Source organism: Temnothorax nylanderi, unplaced genomic scaffold, assembly GCF_030848795.1.
Source record: "Temnothorax nylanderi isolate EJ_2023f unplaced genomic scaffold, tnyl_v1.0 TNYL_tig0007_pilon, whole genome shotgun sequence".
In the NCBI taxonomy this organism is placed as follows: Eukaryota; Metazoa; Arthropoda; class Insecta; order Hymenoptera; family Formicidae; genus Temnothorax; species Temnothorax nylanderi.
In genome coordinates this window covers 2758521-2783383 of record NW_027249069.1, presented here as the reverse complement: position 1 = coordinate 2783383, position 24863 = coordinate 2758521, and the positions used below count along the sequence as shown (strand labels likewise).

General features: G+C 41.0%; 1 protein-coding gene across 4 annotated transcripts in view; it reads right to left on the bottom strand.

Moving 5' to 3' along the window:
* Positions 1-24863, bottom strand: part of LOC139782079 (retinal guanylyl cyclase 2) — a 46692-nt gene that overhangs the window by 5943 nt on the left and 15886 nt on the right. For 3 of the 4 annotated variants that reach the window (XR_011720793.1, XM_071721028.1, XM_071721035.1), the window contains 20 exons: positions 19902-20257; positions 18242-18405; positions 16529-16655; positions 15233-15385; positions 12326-12701; positions 10701-11002; positions 10153-10255; positions 9525-9627; positions 8183-8371; positions 7266-7346; positions 7002-7178; positions 6485-6644; positions 5859-6008; positions 5134-5305; positions 4588-4728; positions 4161-4353; positions 3703-3874; positions 3000-3270; positions 1821-1832; positions 338-939 (listed from right to left, as the gene is read on the bottom strand). Coding sequence is in view for 3 of the 4 variants with exons in the window: in XM_071721028.1 (XP_071577129.1) it covers positions 338-939; positions 1821-1832; positions 3000-3270; positions 3703-3874; positions 4161-4353; positions 4588-4728; positions 5134-5305; positions 5859-6008; positions 6485-6644; positions 7002-7178; positions 7266-7346; positions 8183-8371; positions 9525-9627; positions 10153-10255; positions 10701-11002; positions 12326-12701; positions 15233-15385; positions 16529-16655; positions 18242-18405; positions 19902-20169 (3916 nt within the window). In the remaining variant the exon portion in view is untranslated. Of the gene's footprint in view, positions 1-337; positions 940-1820; positions 1877-2999; positions 3271-3702; positions 3875-4160; positions 4354-4587; positions 4729-5133; positions 5306-5858; positions 6009-6484; positions 6645-7001; positions 7179-7265; positions 7347-8182; positions 8372-9524; positions 9628-10152; positions 10256-10700; positions 11003-12325; positions 12702-15232; positions 15386-16528; positions 16656-18241; positions 18406-19901; positions 20258-24863 lie in introns of those variants that run through there. The other variant, XM_071721043.1, reaches the window with a different exon arrangement.

Below are 24863 nucleotides of genomic sequence, written 5' to 3'. Positions count from 1 at the left end.
ATATTGGGAATATTTGAATAATCCGATATCTTTCTATGTAATAAAACATAATAATCTAGATGTAGATTAAACTTTATACATATGTAAAATCGTCTCATCTATATATGCGTATATAAATAATTCAATTACCGAAATTGAGGTCAGGTATCTTGAAATATCTCTCGCTTGTATGTACTAAGAATTTTAAATTGCAATTAAAAATTCTTATCTTAAATTCTAAAGATAGACAACATTCGTTAATCGATCGGTCGTCGAATTCGACTTAAAAAAATAATTTTCAGGCTTCGGGGTCTAGAAGTAAGGGGCTGACGTAAGATCCTCTTTTCCGAATACGCACCGTGATGCTCGTTGGGCGACAGACATCTGTAATAATTGTACGGTGTGCTGAGATCATTCTCGTCGATGCATCCAGCGAAGCGTCGATGCCTCGCCAGCGGCTGCCGATACGCCGCCGAGCTGGCGATCGACGTGAGCGAGCTGGTGGACGCGCCGAGGATCGCCGCGGTCGGATCGCCCCCGGTCATCGAGGTCGACACACTGAGGGAGGCCTGGTTGTCGCTGGACGTGCTCTTGGTCACGCCGCCGTGTACCGTCTCGCTCGTCCTCGTCACCGTGTCCTGCTTGCCCTGCAACACCTCGATGAAGTCGTTGGTGGACTTCAAGGAGTAGCTCGGCAGCAACGTGCGCTCGTTGTGCACGGACACGGCGACTTTCCTGGTGCCGGCGCCTTCCTCGAAGGACGCGGCTCGACTGCCGCTGGTAGTCATTCCGCTGCTGACGGAATCCTGGCGGCTTTGACCGTCGGGTACGACCTCGACGGGACTCGCCGGCTCCTCCTCGTGCGTCTCGTCCTGCGATGGGATCATCGGTAGCTGCGAGCACGCCGAGTCGCTCGACGCTCCGTTCTGGTGACCGACCAGCAAGAGACTCTCGTCGAGCCTTCGAAAGGAAAGTTTAGAATATTCAGGGGAGAACGTAGGAACCGCCGGGCGGAAACGTGACTGCAAGCGCCACATATTTTTCGCGTTTATACAAGTTTCTGGGAGTTGCGATAAATTTAACATGCAACTTTTATCGTAGCTTTTTACGGTTCCTATAAGGGAAAAGAACTCGAATTTTATTCCGAAGTGCTGGCGCATGAGAATTGGTACGTATCGAATGTTTGCGTTACTTATGTATACCGCTATTTTTCCGCCGAGCGGTTCATATGCCGGAAAACGCGGGGATATGTGAGAATTTTTCGCGTGAATTGACATGCGAACGACATTTCGATGCCGGGTGTAACCAGATGTTTCGTATGGGTGTGTTTATTCATGAACGTCGCGCCGTTTTAACGCTGGCTGGCTATATCGCTCGTGAAGAACTGACAGAAATTGGAAAGTTATAAAAGTGATTATAGTTGCATCCCGAGGAATGATATGATTACATCATTGGAGGGAAAGGATTTAACTTTAGGCGAGGAAGGAATAAAACTTTTCGAGTTAAGGACGTGAGATGCAACTTTTAGAGAGTAATTGACATTTTGACGTCGTTTTGATCCTGATGGTCTCTGGGGTATGTTTATTCATGCGCTGCGTTTTGCATTCTCATTTTAGTTTACGTTGCTTGTAACAGGCTGATAAAAGTCCGCGATGAATTTTTTATAAGAATTCCTCTTTAACGTTTCGGACACAGAATTTAATGGATATAAAAAATATTATACAGATGATATTATAAAATTTAAATTTTCGCCACATATCTAGCGTGAAAAGAGATTTATTCAATGTGAGATAATAATACGACCGATTTAAATGTTCATATTTATATGCGAATCTACTTACCCATGGTTCTCCCTGAGTGCAGCAGCAGAATGGCAACAGATAAAAGTATTAAATATCTGGAAATCAAATAACGCGAATAAAACTACATTAAAAATGCAAAGAGCATGGGTAAAAATAGACTGAACGCCTTTTCATCAAATTTGCTTATGCTAAGTAATCAAATTATTTTCATTAAACGACGATGATAAAATGCAATTAATTAAATTTAGAATACATTTCAAATAGTATTTCGCTTATATAAATATTTCAGTTTAATTTTAAGTTCGACTAAATAATTAAATTCCTGTTCAAATCCATTCGAAATTAATTATAAACTGAAGTTCTCTGACAAAGTTTTGTCACTACTTGCGCAATAAGAGTAAATTATTTAATTATTTCCACTTTCCACCACCGCGCGTAACATTAAACTGACTCTCTCGGGTTTTGTGAGGAAGCTATTTTTCTTAGATTCTGCCATCTGCGGCTGAAAGGTTGCGCGTCAGATCGGAGAAACACCCTGCATATAAACGTTAATTCTAAAAATACCAGGTCTTCCTTCCCCGCTTATTCACGCACCGAGTAGGTCACTTTTTGCCCACGGGTGTTATAAAAGAATATAGTTACGGTGCGGGAGAGGAAACTTTGTTGTTGTATCACTTTCGCGAGTCACGTCGCACAATCATAAGTAGTAATATACGAGGCAAAAGTCGCGCGGTTGTTGCGATAAACTTAACGCGCACATAGTACGGGCCGCCTGCCGCGCAATCCATTGTTACATAATTAAAAACTCTCGAGCGCGCTTTCTAGAGCGCTCGGCGCTCTTTGACACTTAATCAAAGGAATACGTCGTAACTTCGTTGATTAAATCCGACCCTTTTCTTCACGAAGACTCGGGCACGCTTCGTAGACTGAAAGTATTCGGCAACTTATTTGGAACTATCCTTGTCACGTTACATTCCAAGCAAAACGCCCGAAATGCGATGAAAAAGAGTGGTGACATCCGCGTCGAATAAAAGAGGGGAAGACCGGTCGCAATAAATTGAACTTAATAAGACCTGCCGGATGCGCGTGAAGCGTTAAATCACGGAGTACGTTTACGCGACGATCCGAGCTTGCTGGAAGCCGGGGAATGAGGTAGGGTGGGATACGCCACTGAGGTAGGGTGGAAATTCAGAAAATGCTCTCGATGGAACGCCTTACCTAAGGGGCGGCGGTTTGGGCAGCTCCTTGTCGAAGCCCTGCTTGCCGAGCAGCCAGTAGGTCGGCATCTTGCCTTTGCCCTTGACGTCGGTGGGCCCGCGGTATTCGATGTGGTATCCGCCGACCTGCGTCAATCGATCCCTCGTCGCTTGGCTTAGATGGATACGCCACGGCGCCCCGGTCGACTCCATCCTCGAGGCGGTGTTCACCGTGTCGCCGAATAAGCAATAACGCGGCATCGTTAAACCCACCACGCCGGCACAACACGGGCCTGACGAGAGGAAAAAAGTGAAATTCCTTCCCTTAATATTTTGATCGAGGTACGCGAAAACGCTTTTCGCGAAGTTGCCGAATGAAAGAAACGACGGCGCGGCGTGCCATCCGGATTTGCTATTTCAACACGGATTTAATCAGCGTAAAATATAGGAGCGATATAAATCTCCGAGCGAGAGGATTCAATCGACCATTTACATGAAACTTTGTTTTCGCAAGGCTCTCAAAGTTGATTAAAAGTCAGTTTTTAAATTTTAATCAATCAATTAAACCGATGTCATCGAACGTTATTGTGACAAATTGTGTTAGCTCCTTGACAGCAAAAGGAGGGAAATAAATAAATGGAAATAAATTTAAAGTGTAATTTTATACCGTACGATTACTTTTAGTAATTATTATAAATTAATTAGAAATTATTTGAATAGCTAACCCGTGTGGAGACCGATGCGTAACCTGAGCTGCGTGTCCGGAAGATGTTTTAGTTTAAACTTTCCACTCTGATGTAACAGATCGAGTGCCATGGTTGCTATTTGAGTCGCATGATCGGGTATCCTAACAGGGCAACCGCCTACAACCATGTAGGCATCTCCGATTGTTTCCACCTATGATATTCGAATATGCATTCTGTAATTTCGGAATCCGAAATGTCTTCTGATAAAAATATCGTTTAATCAAAAAAGATTAAAGTTTTGGATGCTGTTTTTTGGATGCTATTTATAGTATATATAGTACTTGGTAAAATTATACTTGATATTATTATTTTCCTTTGTAAGACTTTCTTTTGCAAACATAATTATTCATTTTATTTTATCTTTATATAAATAAGATTGTAGGTAAATAAACTTGTTGGAAACAAAGTATATAGCCACGCGATTATCATGCAATTACCTTGTAAACCGTGTATGCGTTAATCGTGTCGTCGAAGCAAGTGTACAGATCGTTGAGAAGATCAACCACCTGAAAGGGCGTCGAACGCGCGGATATCGTCGTGAAGCCGACGATGTCCGAGAAATAAATCGTGACCTCGCGAAACTCTTCGGGATCGACGGGCATGCCGAGCTTCAGTTTCTCGGCGACCGAACTAGAAACACCGAGTCAAATACGCTAATTTTCCCGAAAAAAGTTAAAATAATCATTCTGTCAATTTAATAAATTTTTTACCGATAGTCAATTTGTGAAAAATTTGTCAATTTCCAATTTTAATCATTAAGCAACAGAAGTGAATTAATTTAATATCGACAATAACTTTATCCAACCAATTCTGACAGGATTATTTTCGCAAAATAAAAATTTTACATATTTCTCTGTTGTTTACCTAGGTAACATTCTATTCAATAATTGCTCGGTCTTTTTCTTCTCCATGTCAAGCTGTTCCGTACGCTCGCGAATGAGTTCCTCAAGATTGTTCGAATACTTCTCCAGCATTTGAAACATCGTGTCTACGAAGTTTACCTTTCTGAAAATAAAACGTGATGGGGCGTCTTTTCGATTACTACCACAAAATACTTGTTTTGATGAAATTTAAAGCTGGGTAAAGAAATAAATATTTCTTTGAAATTGATAAAGATCTTTTTTTTCTAAATATATAATAAAAAAATAAATATTTAGTTACTCATTATTAACTTGCTGAAGTTTATTGACGTAAAAAAAAAATTGTAACTAATATTTAACATACAACTGACAAAAAAGAAGTCTTTATTTTCGGAGCTAAAACTGTTCGACATCATTGAATCGTGATTAGATTTGCGAAAAATAAATTTCAGCAGCGTAGCCCTTGACTTCCGGCCAATGTTACATCCAATATTTCGGCTCTGAAGGGGCGCAATGCCTTGAAGATTATATGGTCGGCCATCGATTTTACCTCCCGTGATTTAACTTCTTGAAGAGATCGTGCACGTCGTCAAAGTCGGGCCTCATTTCAGCAGTTTCCGCCCAGCACTGGCGCATGATGTTTATGGCTTCCGGTGGCGCGGCACCCTTGCTGACCGATGGTCTGATCAGGGGCGGTGGCTTCATTACTTTCTCGATTATATCTACGAGATACGTGAAATGCCTTTGACGTTTTGATCCTCAAACGTAGCGATTGTAAAATTCCAGCGTTAGAATTTCAAATCGCTGACGATCGACACTGCGCCGTTACAAGATTCCGAAGTTTCACGCTTATTGTGTTTTTGGATAATCGATGCCAATAAATTAACGCGTAAATACAGATTTAATCCTCAGTAATCGCAAAATCTCAGTTGTAATTATGTGTCTATCGTTAATCATTTTATCGGAAAACGATATGCGCGAAGAATTGGCTCATTCTTATCTCATTTCTCATTCATTTACTATAATTATATTTTTTTCGATATTAATGGAACGCTATATATGAGATGTTCGCCAAGTAATTATTATCTCTAAGCATAATTTAAATTGTTAATCCTGGCCTTATAGAAACAATTAATTGATTACAATTTGAAATAATTGATATAAAGGAATAAATACATTTTTCTCGGTCTACTTAATTATTTCGAGTCTGGAGTCATGGAAGAAGAGGTGATCTTCATGTACTTCGAACGTTAACAGAAATCGTGCACACATTACCTTCCGGAGATAGGGCGAGCATACAAAATGGTTCTCCGCGAACAACAACTTCCTGCATGATAATTCCGAAACTGTAAACATCCCCCGGCTGGGTTCCTTTTTTCCGCAAATTCAGATGCCTAAGCAGTTCCGGCGCGGTCCACAACAGGTCTACCCCAACAACAAGCCGGCAGTTATTAACAAAATTAATAGCGGCTCGCTTATGCTAATTATTCTAATCCTATTCTCACTCCCCTACTATAATCCTATATCCTCTAAAGTAACACGAAACCCTGGATCTCACAATTTGAATATCTTCAATTAGCAAAGCATGCAGTTTAACTTTTAATTAGTGAAACTTTATAACTTGAGTAACTTGTATCTCGGCAAAATTTCTAAATAGCGCGCAAACACTTAGATAATAGCGCCTAATGAGCACAAAATGTAATTTTCATGCAATTCAAAAAGTAGGTTCAAAGAGATAATTTTATAACAATGTGATATTTTTCAGGAGCTATAGGAGTTATTGTAATCTTTCTTGTTCATCTGAGTTTCAATTTAAAAATTCCATATAAGAGATCACATCAAACTGTACCATGAAGAAGATATGATGAGGCAAAACAAGAGTCGTAGCGAAGGAAACTTACCTCGAGCTGTTTTCACTGGCGGCACTATGTTCTGGGCTTCATAAAATGCAGGCAGGCCGTAATCGGTAACTTTCAAGACCCACCGCGCATCGATCACGCAATTCCGCGACGTGAGGTAGCCGTGGACGCGTATCGGAGTGCTGTGAAGGTATTTCATACCCTGAAGCAAACAAGCCATACAAAATTATCATAGTTTCAAAGTATGCATAGAATCAATTTCAAGATCAAAACTTTAAAATTATTCAGGAATTTCTCATCAAAATTAAAATTTACAGTCCCTGATTATTCTGCATAATAATTTTAACGGTTTAACCTGTTTGCATGCCATACACTCAATGTTTCCTTTTCATTTTTCCGCGTTAGTCTCATTATATTAATTAAAAATTAAACGGTAACGAAATATATAAGTGTATCCCACTGATATTTTTTTATCTCTTTTAAATCTTTCTGGTTTTTCGAAATCTTCTTGGCGGTGTGGCACGTGCGTTTAACGCATCATATTCCAGGTCTTACTCACCCGTACAAGATCGGTGAGCAAGGATAATCTGAAGGACCAGTCGAGTTTAATCTCGTCCTGGACGAGTACGTCCTCCAGGGAGCCCCTCGAGCAGTACTCCGACACCAGACAGGGTCTCGTAGGTTCATTAAGGCATCCAATCAGTGGGTTGAGGTTCTCGTGTCGCAGCCCGTGGATCTGCTCAAAAGTAGAAACGTGCAAGTGGGGAGAAACACAGATCAAAATCTAATTCAGAGGAATGAATAAAAGGATGTGCGCCTTTACCGTGACCAGCACGTCCATGGCCTTGTTCTTCAGTTCGAACGTACCTTGAAAGGGCAGCTCCTTCAATTGAACCAAGTCACCCTACCAGAAATCAGGACGGATCATTAACTCGGAGCACATTGATACAACGTTACATCCGTCTTGTAATCTATCGACTTCTGTCGCCCGGGGGGGGGGGGGGGAAAGGAGGTTCGGACGGCGTGACATTTGATTGAGATAAAACCGGAGATTAGCTCGCATCTTTGCAGCGTGCGTTTTAATACCATCTTATCAATCTTCATTACGTATAAAAGGTTCTTATCGGTCCGATCATATTCCGGAACTTACGGCATTAATCAGCGTCACCGTATAAGGATATAAGGGACACTGACGTCTACGACGTCAGTGCGAAAATGAATATCGATGTGTGTCTCGGAATATATTCTTAGCGCTGTCGGATAATACCGCGCGTCATGTCAAGCAGAAAATTCTCGGAAGTGATCAAGGGTGAAATTGTTTGCAAGGGCGAAGGTACATACAATGTAGAATACCGATAATGCCTTGAAAGCAGATATGGGACATCCCAAGTTTTCTTTTTCCCTCCCTCACTGATTCTCGCTCTATTTTCTTTTTATATATAAAAACACGGGTACGGGATAAAATTGGACGCTAGAAAATATTGGTCAAGTACAATATTTCTTCTACGTACTATTATCCTCTTATCGCGTGTCGCCTCTCGTAAATTATCAGACGCTTATATAAGTTAGCCCGAGCTTAGATCCTGTCTGGATCAACACGGAAACTCGATCAACGGAGATTAAAATCTGGGGCGAAGATAAGGGTAAGGAGGACCGGAGGTTCTCGCAGCCACGGCGAGGTGAACGCGAGGTGTATCCGGACGCGATTGTTAAATTGGCACTGCCAGGTGCATAACTCACGTTATATCTAGCGCGTGGATCCTTGAAGAAGGTGTTCCGCGGTATGTTCCCGCCGCTGGCCTGCAGGTACGGCCTCAGCGAGTTCACGCTCCCGAGCTGGAGCAGATCCGGCTTCTCGACTTCCGGTCCGCCGAACTCCTGCAGCTGCTGCAGCCAGCAGCACAGCATCGCCTCGATGCCCTCGTCTACCTAAGAACACGCGCGCGCCGTGTGCGCTAAAGTGTACTTCACCGCGGATATTCGAACGGGTACGATGCGAGGTAATAGGATCGAATGGTTGTACATAATGTTTGCCGGAAAAGCTCGACCTCGCTACGACCTGATAGCCTTGATATAAAAATGGTTGTAAACGCGGGAAAGGAGAAACTGAAGCTAATATAATACCTTATACGCATGAACAAGCTATGCAAAAAGCACTCATTGTAGTCGTTTTGTGCTTTACAAATCTCTCTTTTATGTACATTTCTTTCTAGAAGATTTTTACTTTGTGTATAAATAATTTCTTTCTTCAAGGAGAGATTTTATTCTGGAAATACGGCGTTTATATCATTCTTTTATGTCAAGCATGCAGTTGAATGGAGCACCGTAAAAGAGCCGTAAACATTACTTTTTAAAACGAAGATTACGATGACTATTCATGATATTTAATATGTATACTCGCGGACAGAAAGGTTGTCCGACTAACAGCCGTATTCATAGTATGAATACGGGTATAAGAGTCGGACAACCTTTCTGTCCGCGAGTATACTAGCATATAGGGGTGCCTGAAGCGGTTAAAGTTCGCTCGGCGGTTCAATTAAGCCGAGTGAACTAGCGTCACGGTGACATTTAGCACTTTTATCAGCTATTTCTACCACGTAGACTGATAATTTAGGAGCTCAGCGACCGTTCTCTCGCGTGAAATATATCCTATCAAGAGCATAGCGGCCCCTCGCGTACGAAACGTTCCGTTGCGTCATATTAAGAAGAATTTTTCCCCGCAAAGAAAAGTTCGTCCGCAGTGCTAACACGAGTCCACAATCCTGACTCGGCGACAGTGAAAAATTGCTCCCGCCATATAAAACGTCGCATTACGGTTTTGTTTCGACGTATAATAAAAAGTGAACACGGAATTTTACAACGTAAACTCACCGATGAGTTTAGCGAGAGATATTAATTCCTTTCACGCCATTCGCGGGATATTTCACGGGGGAACGATCAAAGACATTGATGAAGGAAGTAACCAAGTAGCTTCATTAATAATTTTAGTAATTCTATGCAAGAATTCTTTATAATCCTATCGGCGGCGCTGAAAGGGAAGAATTAAAAGCCCCTGTCATGTTCTGAATGAAATTCCACTCACCGTTCTTGAATCTACTGGAGGCACTTGAGGAAAAACGAAGTCCGACGTCGTTAAAATGATTTTGTACGGGCCCTTGGACATCCTTTTCTTAAGCAGCCGCTTCCTGCAATAAATTGTCAATGTATCCAACACAAAGTCTCTGCTTATTAAGAATCACAAGGGTCTGAGAACTTTATAAATTATGTCTACTTTGTAAATAAACGCTTCCTTAAATGTTAAAAATTTCAGAATAAAATAGCTTTGTGTCATATTTTCTGTATATTAAAATTATGTAGCGTAATTAATTTAAATCTATGTTAAATTGTATCTTTTGTTTACAATGTATACTATTTATCAACAAATGCTTTATCATTTATCAAAATATATTAAAATTTATTGTCACTTGTTTGTTTTCTAGTTATTATTTCAATTAAAAATAAAAATAATGCTAATCAATTTAATATAACTCAGGAACATATCCATGAAAACCTGATATTGATTCTAAAATTGTAAATATGTTCAACAGAAATAAAGAAGAAGTATTTCTGGCGATTAGGGGGCAATGGAAGCGTTGACGCATGTCACTTTCTTCGGTTTGGCTACAGACTATAAACGATATGATGTATAACGTGATAAAGTGATCGCTCACCGGATTATAATTGCGACGGCAATGGCGACAAAGGTGAACAGCAGCGACCCAAGAATAATAGCTACGATATGTGTGGAACGGAAAGACATGTCGGCCAAGCCATCTGTTAAATAATTAATGCACTGCATTACCTCATTACGGCGTTATCGGGCGATATTTTCGGAATCGAGGGAGCTGCCTATCGATCCCGATCGGAAAGGTACAAAGGGAGGACCCTTCCTTCGCACCTTTTCCCCATTCCGCAATTATCCTATCCTATTTTTGACAATACCCTCTCTGATCGTAGCGCGACGCGATCGCACGAGCATCGCGCACATTATAGACAAAACCCAATAAATATATATATATTCTTTCTCTTCCACGAGATATACGATGTTAATTATGCATTAATAATTGCACGTCATCCGCAGACTAGTTTGCACCGTTCGCAAGCGCGATTTTCCATTTGAAGTGTTATTGCCTTTAATGTCATATTAATTACGCAATAAAATCGTCACGTAAAGAGACAGACGGCGGGGGTGCTATTATCATATCCTCTGAAAACTCACTCGGGCAATCGCCGTCGACGTCGCAGGACGGCAGATCGGGCGCCTCGATGTTGAGAAACGCCATCGCACTCGGCGTCAGCTGCTGGACCATCAGCTGCTGCTGATGCCGCTCGACCACCGTGAGGATCGGCTCCCAGCCGGCGTCACGCCAGTTCATTAGGGCATACGTGTATATCTTGTTGTTGTGGCTGTCGAGGCTGCTGTTGTCGCGCGTTAGCACAGTCAGCGATTCATTCAGTCGATCGAGCAACGCCAGCGTCGCGTAATCCTGCGTGCCGTTGAGGACCTTACTCACGTCGTACCTGCGTAAGAAACCGTCGGGAGTGTCTCTTGAGGAGGCGACGCGGCGTCGCGACGCCCCGCCGCGCCGCGCCGAGGACGCCGCGGGGCCACTTCCCATGAGTTAATCACGTAGCGAATTATACGGATCGACGTCTACAATTAACTCGGCTCGATGATCCGACAGACACGATTTGTATTATAATTCGGGATCGTCATGTGCGCACCGCACGGCGGCGGCGGCGGCGATGGAATTTCGTAATTACGTAGCCTCGTTGTTGCCTCAATCAAAGAGAAGCCCTTTGATTAAGGTCAACCTCTCAGCTGACTCCCCGACAATTTATGTCGAATTTCCAGTCGAATTTCCATAGATTTGTGTTAAACAATTAATGCAAATTTGGTTAAGAATATGATTCATCTTAAATAGATTGTCGATATTTGCGAATTAAAAGACAATTAAACATTATTATCGTGTTTTATAACATTTTTAATATATTAATGTTAATTTCCCAAAACGCAGTAAAAATGCTTCATACGATGACGGTCTTTTTGACCAAAAAGCTACATGTTTTTAAATATTATAAATACGTACTCCTGATGAAAGCTGTTGCTTGCATTACGACACGCTGATATTTTTTGCTGTTATTTCGAGGATCTTCAAAACTCTATCTTTGAAGGATGATCTGAGTAACGGGGAATTTTTGCCATTATAAATCTTCTCTCGTTAGTACTTATATATCCCTTCTTGTCAAGTATATACGAAGAAAATAAGCTACAAGTATTCAGAAGGACAAGTGATTAATTACGTAATTCTGAGGACGTTAATTAATTTGCCAACGTGACTGCAGAATTATTCATGATCCGTTGCTGCGTTCTTGCTAACTACGACATTTGTGGATGACTTAATCGCGATAATTAATAATAATTGAGACTTAAGATGCCCTAACTGATACTTGATATCGATTTCTAGAAAAAAAATACATATTTATGACGTAGAATATTCATCACGAACGGTATATCGTTTACTTATAGACTAATGTAACGAAGGCAGATTTCAGGCTGTGAAAAGAAAAGCTATGAATATTGTAATGATTATCTATATCGATCTTGAAGAAATCAGTAACAAAATTAGAATAGATTTTATCATTTATATAAAATTTGTAATAAGAACGTTTATAACTGAATAATCTATATCTTTGTTAATTAATTTTATATTCTGTCTAAGAGTATAATTTTATATTTCATGAAGAAGCTGCATTATTCCGCGCGGGTCTAGAATGTCTCAAACCCGCAACTACTTACATCGATAAAGTGACCCCGAGTTAACGTCGTTAATAATTGATTACCTCTGATCGAGTGGCGCGACCACAAGCAGATTCTCCATCGTGGTGCTGCTGAGATTCCTCGGCGGGGCGAATCTTCGCGAGGTCTGCTGCACCCTCCGCATTCTCTCGTCTCTCTCCGGGGTCGTGTACGGGCCGGCGCGAGTTACATTCGAGGTAGAAAAATTGGAAGACTGTGTAATCGCGGAGTGGGCCAAGGTCGACGGATCGGTGGGGGGTGACGTGGGCGGCGAGTCGTCTCTCGGTAGGAAGAGGTCGATATCCTCCGTGTGGATCATCAGGATGACGGAATTCTGGATGTGCGTTTGCCACGCGGCGTTCAGCTCGATCAGAACGCGGTTCGTCATCTCGTCGAGTAGCGGCAGACAAAGCACCATAACTGGCAAAAGAAAAGGAAGGATCAAGTTCGCGTGACTGTACTTGCGTGACAGTATAAAGAGGAATATGAAATGAAGGTAAACGAATAAAGGACCGAAGAGAGATCTGAATAGACGATTTTAGATCATAATTGAATTATTTATTATTTGATGTTATTATTTACTTATTGGATTTTAAGTGATTTGTAATTTAGTAATCATAGATAAAGAGAAGATAAGGTAAATCTATTTTTACAATCCTTTTTGTAAGATATCATTCAGAATGACGTTATTCAACATGTAATATTATTTTATTATAGGAATTGTATTCAAAGCAATATCTATCATAGTTTATTCATGTTAATAAACCAAACTTAATGTATTAGTAAGTTTGTTCTACATGCTTAGTCCTGGCATTAAGGGATTAGATAGTAACTGCTATATATATCTCTCTTAGAAATGATCGCCAAAATAGCGTGTTTAGTATTCATATATCTAATTGAATAAAGCAAAATATTCAATAAAAATTCGAAATATTTCCGATGAGTTATTGGTTTTCTATAAAAATAATATTTGAAAAGTCAAAATATATGTTTAATTGACACGAGAAACGAGGAAGTCTTCAAAGTAAATAGTAAAATTCATCCTTTTTGCTATAGTTTTACGTCATCCATCATATAGCCCCTAGGTATGATTCGCAATATTCTGTACTATATGAATGTATGTGCACGAATAAATAGGAGAGTAAAAGGACGAACGGAAAAAGGGCACAGAGAAAAAAAGGATAAATCGTAGAAAATGATGTATTAGCTAACGACCAGGGAATGACCAATCGAGTGGAGATTGAATTTATAGCCGTATATATCTCTATAACCTTTTCAGAAGAACTTTAAAGCCGGGGATTTTAATTAAAATATTATAGGAAATGCTGAAGATAAAGTACTACGTAAGACTAATTAATATTAGCTTAATTAATATTAATTAGCTGCAGGAAAAAAAGAGAAACAAAGAGACGCCACCTTTCCGTCGTAGAATACAATCGTAAACTCTGAAATGTATATTCCGACGACAAAACGGATTCTGGACGCAATAACTGAGTGGGCAAGACCCACTCGTACGTAGGAAAAGCCATTTCGTGTCCTTTACATTTGCGTAAACGCGGCAGATTGCGCTTATCTCAGTGAAACGCGAAGCGAACCGTTCATTCATAAGGCTGAAATTAATTAAAACGAGCTTATTTGACTACGTCATATCTCATATTAAGATATACGTTTCGCTTGAGGCGAACCCTCCTAGAAAGTTCACGTCGTCGTCGTGCCATTACTCGATTCATTTGCAATCCCGAGTACACCGCCGGGCGTCGTAAATTGTTGTTAACTAAGTTAACCCCGCTTCTGCGGAGATGCTGAAACGCGCGGTTATTACGTGGCGATCGGTGCGATGCGAAAAATTTACAAAAAAAAATTGCGACGAAATTTCAATTTCTCGTAACGGTCCTCGGATGGCTCATAAGCGTTCTCTCTTCTCTCATACATATAGCAGTTGGAAGACCTGCAGATTGGCCGCACAGGTGGGTTTTATCGCCGCTAAACCTGGCTCAGCAGCCGAGCTAAGTCCCGCGACGTCTTTTATGTACGGCGAAACATTTAAAAAGACATTGTTAACTTCACGACCCTCCATAAACGCACACCACGTACTAGCGAGAGCAATCTTCTTGTCTATTTACTTCTACTCGCTGGAAATTGCGCTTGCTGAGCTATCTTAAGCCCCATATAAAGCGCATAAAATATTTGTAAAGAGATTCAGAAATAGATTTCCACTTAGATTCCATTTCTCAAAGAGCATATAAACAGCAATAAACTCGCACCTGTCTATATTGCGACGGCTATGTTTATTTTACTTCAGTTAGTCTTGAGCAATATTTTTCAAGCGGATTAATTTACTCTGCAGAAATGTAATAAATCTGCATGTTTATTTTAACGACGGATTTCCCTCCTCCTTTGACGATACTCGTCTCTCGGAAAATAAAATGTTGTTACTTTCCTGCAAAAGATTGCTGGTTAATATTGAAAGACACCTTTTGATACTTCGACGTGTATTAAGGAAGAAAGGAAATCGGCCCTAAATAGGATTAAATTGAGTTAAAGTCGAAGGGTTCCGAGACACCCTATGTAAATTCGCAACGACGGAACGTAATTAAAGGATTAAGTTCGCGAACACCATCTGGAATAGTTCAGAGCTGATGGCATCGCCATCAAACTGTGACTCGCGCGAGTCGTAGGGCATTAGAACTGTATAAACGTCCTCGATCACGAAGGGATTTCAGGACGAAAGGACGAGGGGGACGCGTGTACGCGCCATTCGTGTTCAGGACGAAGGCGCGCGTCGCCTCACGCCGTTTAATCCTCAATCCGATAGTTTCGGTAGTTACTCCAGCAGAGACAGAGACACACACACACACACACACACGCGGAGACTTCGGAGCCGGGGGCTGTGAGTGCCGAGTAATACTCGCGAGTTTCTCGTATAATGGGATTAATCGTGCATTACTTACCACGACGGGAGACGCTGTGCACGGACCTCAGAATCCTGCGGATCTGCTCGAGGGTGGCGCGATGGGGTAGAATGAGGTGGTACCGCAGGGCGACGCCGATCCTTCGGAACGCATTGATCACAGCACGGTCCAGGCTGGACCACGGTTCGCGATCTACGGCATTAATCCATATCTCTCTAATGCGCATTAAAATTCAACGCGCGGGTCGCGCATCGCGTTTTAATGGACAGGTCGGACAGTCGGTTTCGGTTCCGAATGTCCTCGGTTGTTATCGGTCATTATTGTCCCAGATCCTTTCGCATTGTTATTCGCGATTTAATCCCTAAACTCTGGCTCGACTGAACGAAATTGGGCTGTGACGTCAGGGGGCAAAAAGTCATACGTAATTTTCTCGTGCGGCGCACGTTGGAATAAATGAGCTTTTTTGCATCGCGCATCTCTCTCTCTCTCTCTCTCTCTCTCTCTCTCTCTCTCTCTCTCTCTCTCTCTCTCTCTCTCTCTCTCTCTCTCTCTCTCTCTCTCTCTCTCTCTCTCTCTCTCTCTCTTCCTCTCTCGCAACGTTTGACGGAGCCGAGTTGCAAAATACATTACGTAATTCTCAAGCTGAGTCGTGAATTAACAATTAAAGACGTGAATTAACTAAGTTTTAATCAGCTGTCACGAAGTATCTATATTTTTGTTGGAAATGCAGAATATATTTAGATTAAATTTCACAGCATTCTTTTATGGGAGAGAAGCGAAAAGAGAACTGCCGTCATGTTTTGAACAAGTTATGGCGATTGATATGATTGTACTGACGAACCAAGAGCTCTTAGCATAACTTACTCGGTAGACACCAACTAATAGTGACATTAAAATATTATAATTTCTCACTCAACAATATAAGTATACTGTTTCATATAACAGTTTTATTATTGCGTAGGAAATTATAGTATTGATATAATGCTACTGTTAATTGGTGTTTACTGAATACACATATTTGCAATCTCTATAAAAAATTTTATCTTTTACAAATTATATTTTTAAGAACATTGAAATAGTTTATATTTTTGTATTTATTTTATATCTTAAAAGTCACTTTTTATTTATCTTCTATTTTGTAAAATTTTAGTTTTGAAATAATTTAAATTGGATGGATAATGAAAAAATATTGTATGTTGATGATAAAAAAAACATTAGAATAAAACAAAAATTGAAATAGGTAATATTTTATTTGTTATAGCTAATGCTATTCACTCAATAGAATTTATCTAGAGTAATTATACATATATACGTAAGTGTTTTTGGAGGACTTACCTATACTGATAACATCCGCGGACTTCCACTGCAAGTGCAGGAATATTTCCGCTACGGCATTAGCCATTGACGGTAATGACGGAGAGAGCCTAATGATCGAGGATAGATCCCTTTCCTTTAAATCTCTCTGGAACACAAGTTATCGATATTCGCGATCTCAAATTTTAACGAGGCGCTACTCGAGACGTTTTATTTTCGGTTCGGTCTACGGTGCTTCTATTTGAAATCAATACTATCCGACGAACGAAATTGTTTTACGGAGAAATATTTGTAAAAATTTTTCAGGATATTTATTTTTGTGCACATAACTTTTCCAAAGCAATAACAGATGTGCGTATGGTTTATTTGCGTTTTTTCATAGTAAAATAAAATCCACAACATTTTTTATAGCATTTATATTCTGCAATGTTATCATTTTGAAACGATTTTTCGCTTCTTTTTCGTTAAAAACTGCTTCGGACAAAGGTTAAAAGTTAAATATAACGGCATTGTGAAATTCAATTTCCTTTTAGGCAAGTCAAGGAATACCCGAAAGTGTTGAATTCGCTGAAACGATGACATAACTGTCGTCTTGGGGGACGTGTGAAATATCTACGAGCGGGATAAAAAGCTTTTTCGCGGAGGCGGCGATTTGTTTCGCTCAAGCGAATTGTGCCGATGACAAAGTTCACGGATGAATCAAAGGAAATTTGACGAAGCTCTATATTTATTGCCTCACTCAGGCACCTGATGGAGTATACTGCGAGTTTGCCGCTTGCATCGGAAATGTCCATAATTGGACGCGCACCAATTAGAAAACTAAATAACGGGAAATAACCATTTATCCGGTTCGATTCAACCGATGCTCGCAAGTCGGTTATTAAAATTAAAATTGCTTCTTCCAGTAGAATCAATTGCGTACAGAGACCGAGGCGAAATTTACAGCCACTCCAATTTCCAGTCGGCGATATCACGTTGTATATAATTATTTACGAGCGCACAAATTTTCATCATTTTAACTTTTGCTCGCCGGGAAGAAATGCAACGGGCTAAATAACGTCGCGCCGTATTTCACGGTTTGCTACAAACGCACCCGGCAATAAACATACCGCGTGCATTTTGATATCTCCTTTCGTTTGCACGTCCGACGCGGCGCAGTCTTTATTATTTTACACTTTCATATTTATTATTCCATAGAAGAGCGCGATATATTTATTTACTAATAACAACATCCTATCAAGGTATGATATCGGGCATCCCGAAAAACACGTGTCGGAATCTGCGTAAAAAAATATTCGCATTGATTTAATCATTTTAATCTAAACAAAGCGACACGTACGTCAATATGTATCATAAATGTCACACTCAAAAAATTAATTTCTAAAATGTATAAAATAGTTTTATTGATTGGTATAAAAAATAATAACAGTCAAAATATCCACGGAGAAGGTTTTCAAGTGATACTAGTGATACAAGTCAACAACAGTCAGGACATACCCGAGGAACGTAACGTTTAATTACTCCGACGTAAAATTCTAGATCTTTCTCTCTCCGCTATTTTTCTTTTAAGAGAAAGAGCTGTATTGTATAACAGCTTTGTTTTATATGGAGTATTTTCGCAAGACCCAGCTGTGTCTCTCGAGATACCGGGAAATGTACCTTAATTGCTGTTCGACAGCTCCGATAACTGTGTAAACTGCGAAGACCGTCCGCGGAGTAAACGATAACACTCACCAGCGGACAAGTCCAAGTTAGCAGCGGTTTATTCCCAAGATGCGCGAGTTTGGCGGCGACCTCGCAGATCGAGCTGTCGAGCGCGGCTATCACCGCCTTCGTCTTGCTCTCACCGAGAGCTTGGATCAGCGCGCCGAGGCCCCCGGTTTCCGTCTCACACGTCTCTGGAAATATAGTTAATCGGACCATTTAGTTCCCATTTAGAGCGACGACGATCGGAGATTTCGGCGACCGGCCCGGGCGATCTTCCACTGTCTTCCACTGTCTCCGACTACTTGTTACCATCCGAAGGACGTGTTACAGGTTACAAGTTAGGTACAGTTACAGGATGGCGAGAGCGGATATGATGCACTGATTTAATGGCGCAATTTTCATTGGGTCGGCTATCGATTCCGATAAACTCGCTATCCTCCTCCATCCCGGGATGGAGACAGTCACCGATATACTTACGCTCTCGTGCCCTCCGCTCGTTACAGCCGGCACTCAACAACGTCGAATCCCACGATTCTATTCAGACCCAGACGCGCGTACGTATCACTCCGCGCGCGAGAGATACGTGTACGCGACCGTTGGCGATCATTGGCGCAAGATACAACGGTGCAAACGCCGCAAACAATACGGCGGAGACGCTATTAGCCGCGCTTCCTGAATGCTCATCTCTCGCGGCCACTCTCGCCAGTCTCGCGGGAGAATCGGGTTTGCGGCGGGGACTGCGGGGACTGCGGGGAGTCGCGCCTGAGAGCCGTTCTCGAGCTCGGCGTATCAACTTCGTGCCACGCGAATCGCATTATATTCCGGTCGCATCGTCGACGGTACACGGTACTCCAGTTTGCTACGTCATTTCCGCGAGACGCGTTCGCCGTCTACAAACGGCAAACGCGTCGCGCTCTCTCGAGAGCTGGACTCTTTCTCCAGAATCTCTCCAGCGGTTCTCGCCAGCCCGGCACTTACGTCGAACGTCGAACCGTCGAACCGGCAATCGGCATAGCCGGCCGAGTTTCGATTTGAATACGTAATGGGATTATTGGACGTCGCGTGATTCATGGACGTGTAAATTTAGGGCCGGCTTGATAACGTGTTACGGAAGGGCGCGAATGATTATATTACGCTCTATAATCTATGTATTTGCGAATATATGCGTATTGCGTAATACCATTGCTCTCGACGGGGGAGGAGCGAAACGTTACGTTAAAATTTAACATTGCACCTCTGGCATGCAGCGAATAACGCATAAGCGCGGGTATAATTATTATAATTAATTACTCGGGTGAGAGAAATAGCCCTCGAATTAATTAATGTATTCGAGATTACGGTGTTGCGAGGTATGTTTCAGATTTATCGTCTTTCGCACATGTAATCCCCCTGTATTGTATAATTAATTATATCGCGTCATTAAATACCATCGGCCGCGCGCTTGTAAATTTTTAATGTCCGTTTTACACGTTCAGACAAAATTTTCTAGTCGCGCGTACATCACGTGTATATCAACTGGTAATTACATAAAATATTCAAACTGTACTTTTCCAATATCGTGTATCGCGTATAAAATTTGCAGTACTCGCACGGCTCTTCAGTGACGCCTCGCCGAATTATTGAATAAGTAGTATCATCGGATAAAGTATCCCCGGCACACACAAGTAATATATATATATATACTCACCGGATCTCGGCATCACGCTGATCGAGTGCTCGCCGGCTAGATCGCGCTCCAAGTGATCCTGTATCTCGGTGACGTTGATCTCCCCGTCGCATCTCTCGCCCAGGAAGATTATCACGTCCGCGTCGGGCCGGGGCCGCACGTCACGCGCTGTCTCCGAGGGGTAGGTGGACGTGCACGAGATACCGGCTTCGACTGCGGGGGGAAAGCACCCGGATAGGATCGCGATCGGGAGCCACCACCAGAACCGGCGAAAACAGTTCCCGGCCATGGGCCCCTGGACCCTGCCGACCACGATGTCACTGCCACCGCGGCGGGGAACGGCGGGAGAACGCTCTGTTCCGTCGATTCACCCTCGCCTGCGGAATACGTAATAAACGTGACCTATTTCGACGTACACAACAAGGCTAAATCTTTTTCGCATCGGGGACTCGAAAGATTCTTTCAAAGTTGCTTCATAATGGCATTGATTTCTGGCGCGATGTCTTTGTTTTAGATCACGTTATAAAACACTTTATAGCTGAGTTTTACCATTGATAATAAGGCCTGTTCGTTTCCGCTGCACTTCTGAACTAGCGCGACATAATGCAATAAGTTAGAATGAAACAAATATATTTTCTTTCATTCTAACTTATTGGCACTAGTTTCAGAAGTGCAGCGAAAACGAACAGACCTAATATTATTAGATATGTTTTTATTTACACAAATGTACTTTTTCTAATCAATATATAATAATAATAATAATAACAATAATAATAATAAACTTCTCATGTATAATGAAAATATTAAATTTACAGTAACCGACCGATGTGTCAATTTATTGTTATTAGTTTCACTTTTTATTTTTTTAAGTCACATTTGACCTCGCAGAAACATTTTTAGCGAAGCGAGCCGTCCGCGGCATACGCGAGAAAATGCGTGAGACGACTTGAAAGTAGATATCGCGAGCCAATGAAATCGGGACGACTCTTTGTTTGCCACGGAACACGTGATCGTGTTTTTTCCCTTCCCTTTAATGCCGCAAGAACAAGGAGCTCCGTGGCGTAATTAGAGCTCTTTGAAATGCCGCAACTGAATCCAGCAACGAGGTGAGATTTTTCTAACAACTCGCGCGTCTGCTCTCCTATTTGTGTGGGGAAAATCAGAGTTTGGCGATGAGATGAATACTAACGTGAAAAATTGCGAGCAAAGTTATATGAACTTCCGTAACTTTGCGAGCAACAGGCAAACAATGTCCCGTATAGTCGACGAAACATTATCTCTACAACAGAAACTTTGTAATATTTTTATATGCTCAAAATGACGAAAGAAAATATAAAAATGCATAGAATATTTCAGATTCGCCGAATATTCCACTTTTCCTCTCGGTCTCGCCTACAATATTTCAATCAGCTTAGACTTGCAACAGATAAAAAAGATAGTAGATAAAAGCGTGTGTATAAAAGAGAAACTTTAGAACTTCTGTTTATAATTATATCATTTATCATACTTCATAAAGTGTGAAAGCTCGAATTGTCGTTGTCGTTTGATGAATGTCAAAATAATTTATTTTTAACTTATGCATGCCAGCGTAAAATTCATAATTCAACAAATATAATAGTTAAAACGCTGTCGGCGTAACAAAATTTATAAAGCTGACAAGGAAAAACCGCGCACAATGTTGTGGAAATTGCCGAAGCGAAAAATAGCCGAAAAAGAGTCATTTCCTCTTCGTCATATAGGTACGTGCCCTTCGATCAGTCCATCGGCTTTAAAACCTTTTTGATACGCGCGAAGTCGAACAACAGAGATGGTGCCCCGGTTTCATCGAAAACACACTGTTATAACGTTATCGCGCCGTAAAAAAAAAAACCTGTACACTAACAGTTTTTACAACGTTAGTACGCGATCAAAACTACACAGTGCAGGGTACACAGTTTTTACAGGGTTACTGGGAAAACAGAAATTGCATTCTAATTCTGTTTGCACAGCTATCCTTTTGATGATGATAACTGGATAACGGTTACCCCCTGACACACACACACACACACACACGCACACATGCGCGACAGAGCAGGCCACGCGTGAACTTATGATGCTTATCGGGTTAATTCCGTTTAGCGTGATTATCGAGCGCGGTTGATTGCTGGTTCGATTTCTCCCTATTCATTATCTCGATAATGAATAGGGTATATCCTGGACGCGCATTCGTCTCCCTTAACGCTTTTGGATAACGCTCCAGATTCCGCTTTGCGCGCGGCGTAAGTAGATTTGCGCATAATTGCGTTTTCCATCGCTAGCTTTCTGTAACGTCATCACTACAAAATTGAATGCCGCTCGCGCACGTGACTTCTCTCTCCCCGTGGATTTCCAGGAAGAGAGGACATGAATTGGAAACAGGATTGTTTCGTCGGTTTGAAGTTTCCTGCACCCGCGGTTCGTTGTTAATATTCGCGACGTCATTCACGACTTCGTCAATGCGTCAATTGATAATTTTATAACCATATATTTATGAAGAACGCAACAAACATGTAATATCTTTTATCTCAGATTAAGCAATACGTACGGGATTGAAACGAGAGCGCAAAATACGTGATATCGAGCTCTTTAATTAATTTAGGTCAATACAATATTGAACACATATAATTATATGATACGTTGCGTCAATGAGTTACAAATGTAATTCAGAGTATAAATTGCAATAGTCTTTTCAAAACAAATAACAATACGCAATACATGTATAACGAATTTACATCGTAATAAATTCCGAAATGAATTTCTTGCGGCACGAATCTCCGCGAAAAATTTTATGACGCTTGTCACGTCCGTATCTGTTATTGGCTATGATAATTACTATCGTTATTCCGCGTTGGAAGAGAAGAAAGATGTACTTTATCCACCGCGTCGGGATATTAAATTGGTTTCTCTCAGGCCGGATATCGATGGAGAACTCTCGCGGCGATGGAATGCGCGACGGCGGAAATAAATAGATGAATTTTTCTGATAGAAAGAATATCATTCTCCCGATTGTGTCCCTTCTTTAAAGGAACGTAAGCGTTTCTCGAGTCGCGTTTTCCATGTATCTGAATCGACGCGGACTTTTGTCCCGCGGACCTCGGATGTGATCCGGGACAAATCCACTTTGAGTCTGTCTATAAAAGTCTCCGCGAATACCTTAACTTTCGTATCACTCGCGCTGCCGAGCGTATAGAGAATAATTCATTTTCACGCAATCCTCTCGCCGTGGAACGTGACACGCTGGAACACGATTGGAACACGGGAACACGTCTCAAAGGGTTCGTCTTTCACGGAGGTTGCAACCTACGACATCTGAGACGATCCGGTGCCAGTTTGTTACAGACAACATCAAGTATTGGTCTCGTTTTCTCGTTACGCGGACATTTATGATCGATTACGAGCTTGTTATGTCGGGAAAATTGCCGTGATGTAATTAACAAGACACGTAATGCCGTGTTATTTACCGTCGATGCACTCTGTAATGATTAAAGAAAATCGTCGCACTGTGATGCTCAAGATTCGTATTCTCTCTCTCTCTCTCTCTGTCTTTCTCTCCCCTTCTCATTAGCGCGGTTTAAATGCCAATAACGGTAACGCGCCAATTAACGAGAGAAATTCGCTCTAACATCTATGGGGCACTTCGAGAGGATGATTCTCCTGTTTACACAGCCTGAACAAGTTTCGAGCGCGCGTCGAGAACCGTCATCGATAGATGCATTGAATCGGATGCATCGATCCCTGATGAATACTCGTAACGATTTCCTGCGAGCAGCTCGACGTTCTCGACGACACCCGAGAGACACGCGGGATTATCATAATTCAACATCCTAAATTGGAAACGTGCCGTAAAATGCGCGGGAAAGACAGAAAGATATGGAAAACGTCAATTTTGAATGAAAATGGCGCGACGACCTCCTGAATTTTATGGCCGTACGTCAAAACATCGCGATGTTACTTTACGATGATCAGAATCGAGAAGTAGGATCCTAAAACATTCCGGGGCCATTCACTGCAGGAATGATTATTTTCGTTTCAGCAGACTCATCGTCAAACTCATCTTTATTCCCTTGTATATTTGTCTCCATTAAAGTATTCGAGACGAGAGATATATTGTGTAGGTACATATATAGATGTAATTGCGAATAATCGAATGACAGATTTTTAATTAAATAGTCCGATTTTTCTGGATAAAGCAATTATAAGAAAAAGCGTTAAAAATGTATTATCGTCTTAATTTAATCTTTCTCGATATAATATCTGCCGTGTGCATCGATACTTTACGTAATTCGATACGTCACTCATTATTTCATAATGACGCTAAATTGGAATCGCATTATATCATATGCGAGGTGATCGATTCTATTATATACATATATATATAGAGAGAGAGAGAGAGAGAGAGAGAGAGTTCACTCTATTTCTTCATTGTGGAAGATTCTTAATATTGCATGGAAGCTAGAAGTTCACGTTCGCGATCTGATAATTCTATTATTTCTTTCTGTATCTTCTTTTTACACCTTTTCATACAGATCAATATGTCGTACGCGCTTATCATCGAATTTAGATTATTCCTCTAATTGTGTTATGCTTTACGTGAAATTTAGCGCAATTAGTTCTTATCGATCGCGTGTATTTAATTTATTTAATGAAATGTAAACTTGATAACATTTGTGATAATTTAATTTCTAATTAAATTTTATAATTAAATATAATGTTTTATGTAAAAAGATGAAAAAATTTTCTTTTAAGTAAAAGTACGGCACTTCTTTAATAAGTTGTGTTAATAAGAAATGTTACGTGTATGAAATAATAATGAGTAATTGTATTAATAATATAATTAAATAATATTAAGTAAATAGATAATAATACAAATTAATTATTATCTTAAATTAATTACAATTTTAAACGTACACATATTTCAGTTTATATTTCTCTACGTATATGTTCCGTAATTTTTCTTTTTCACAT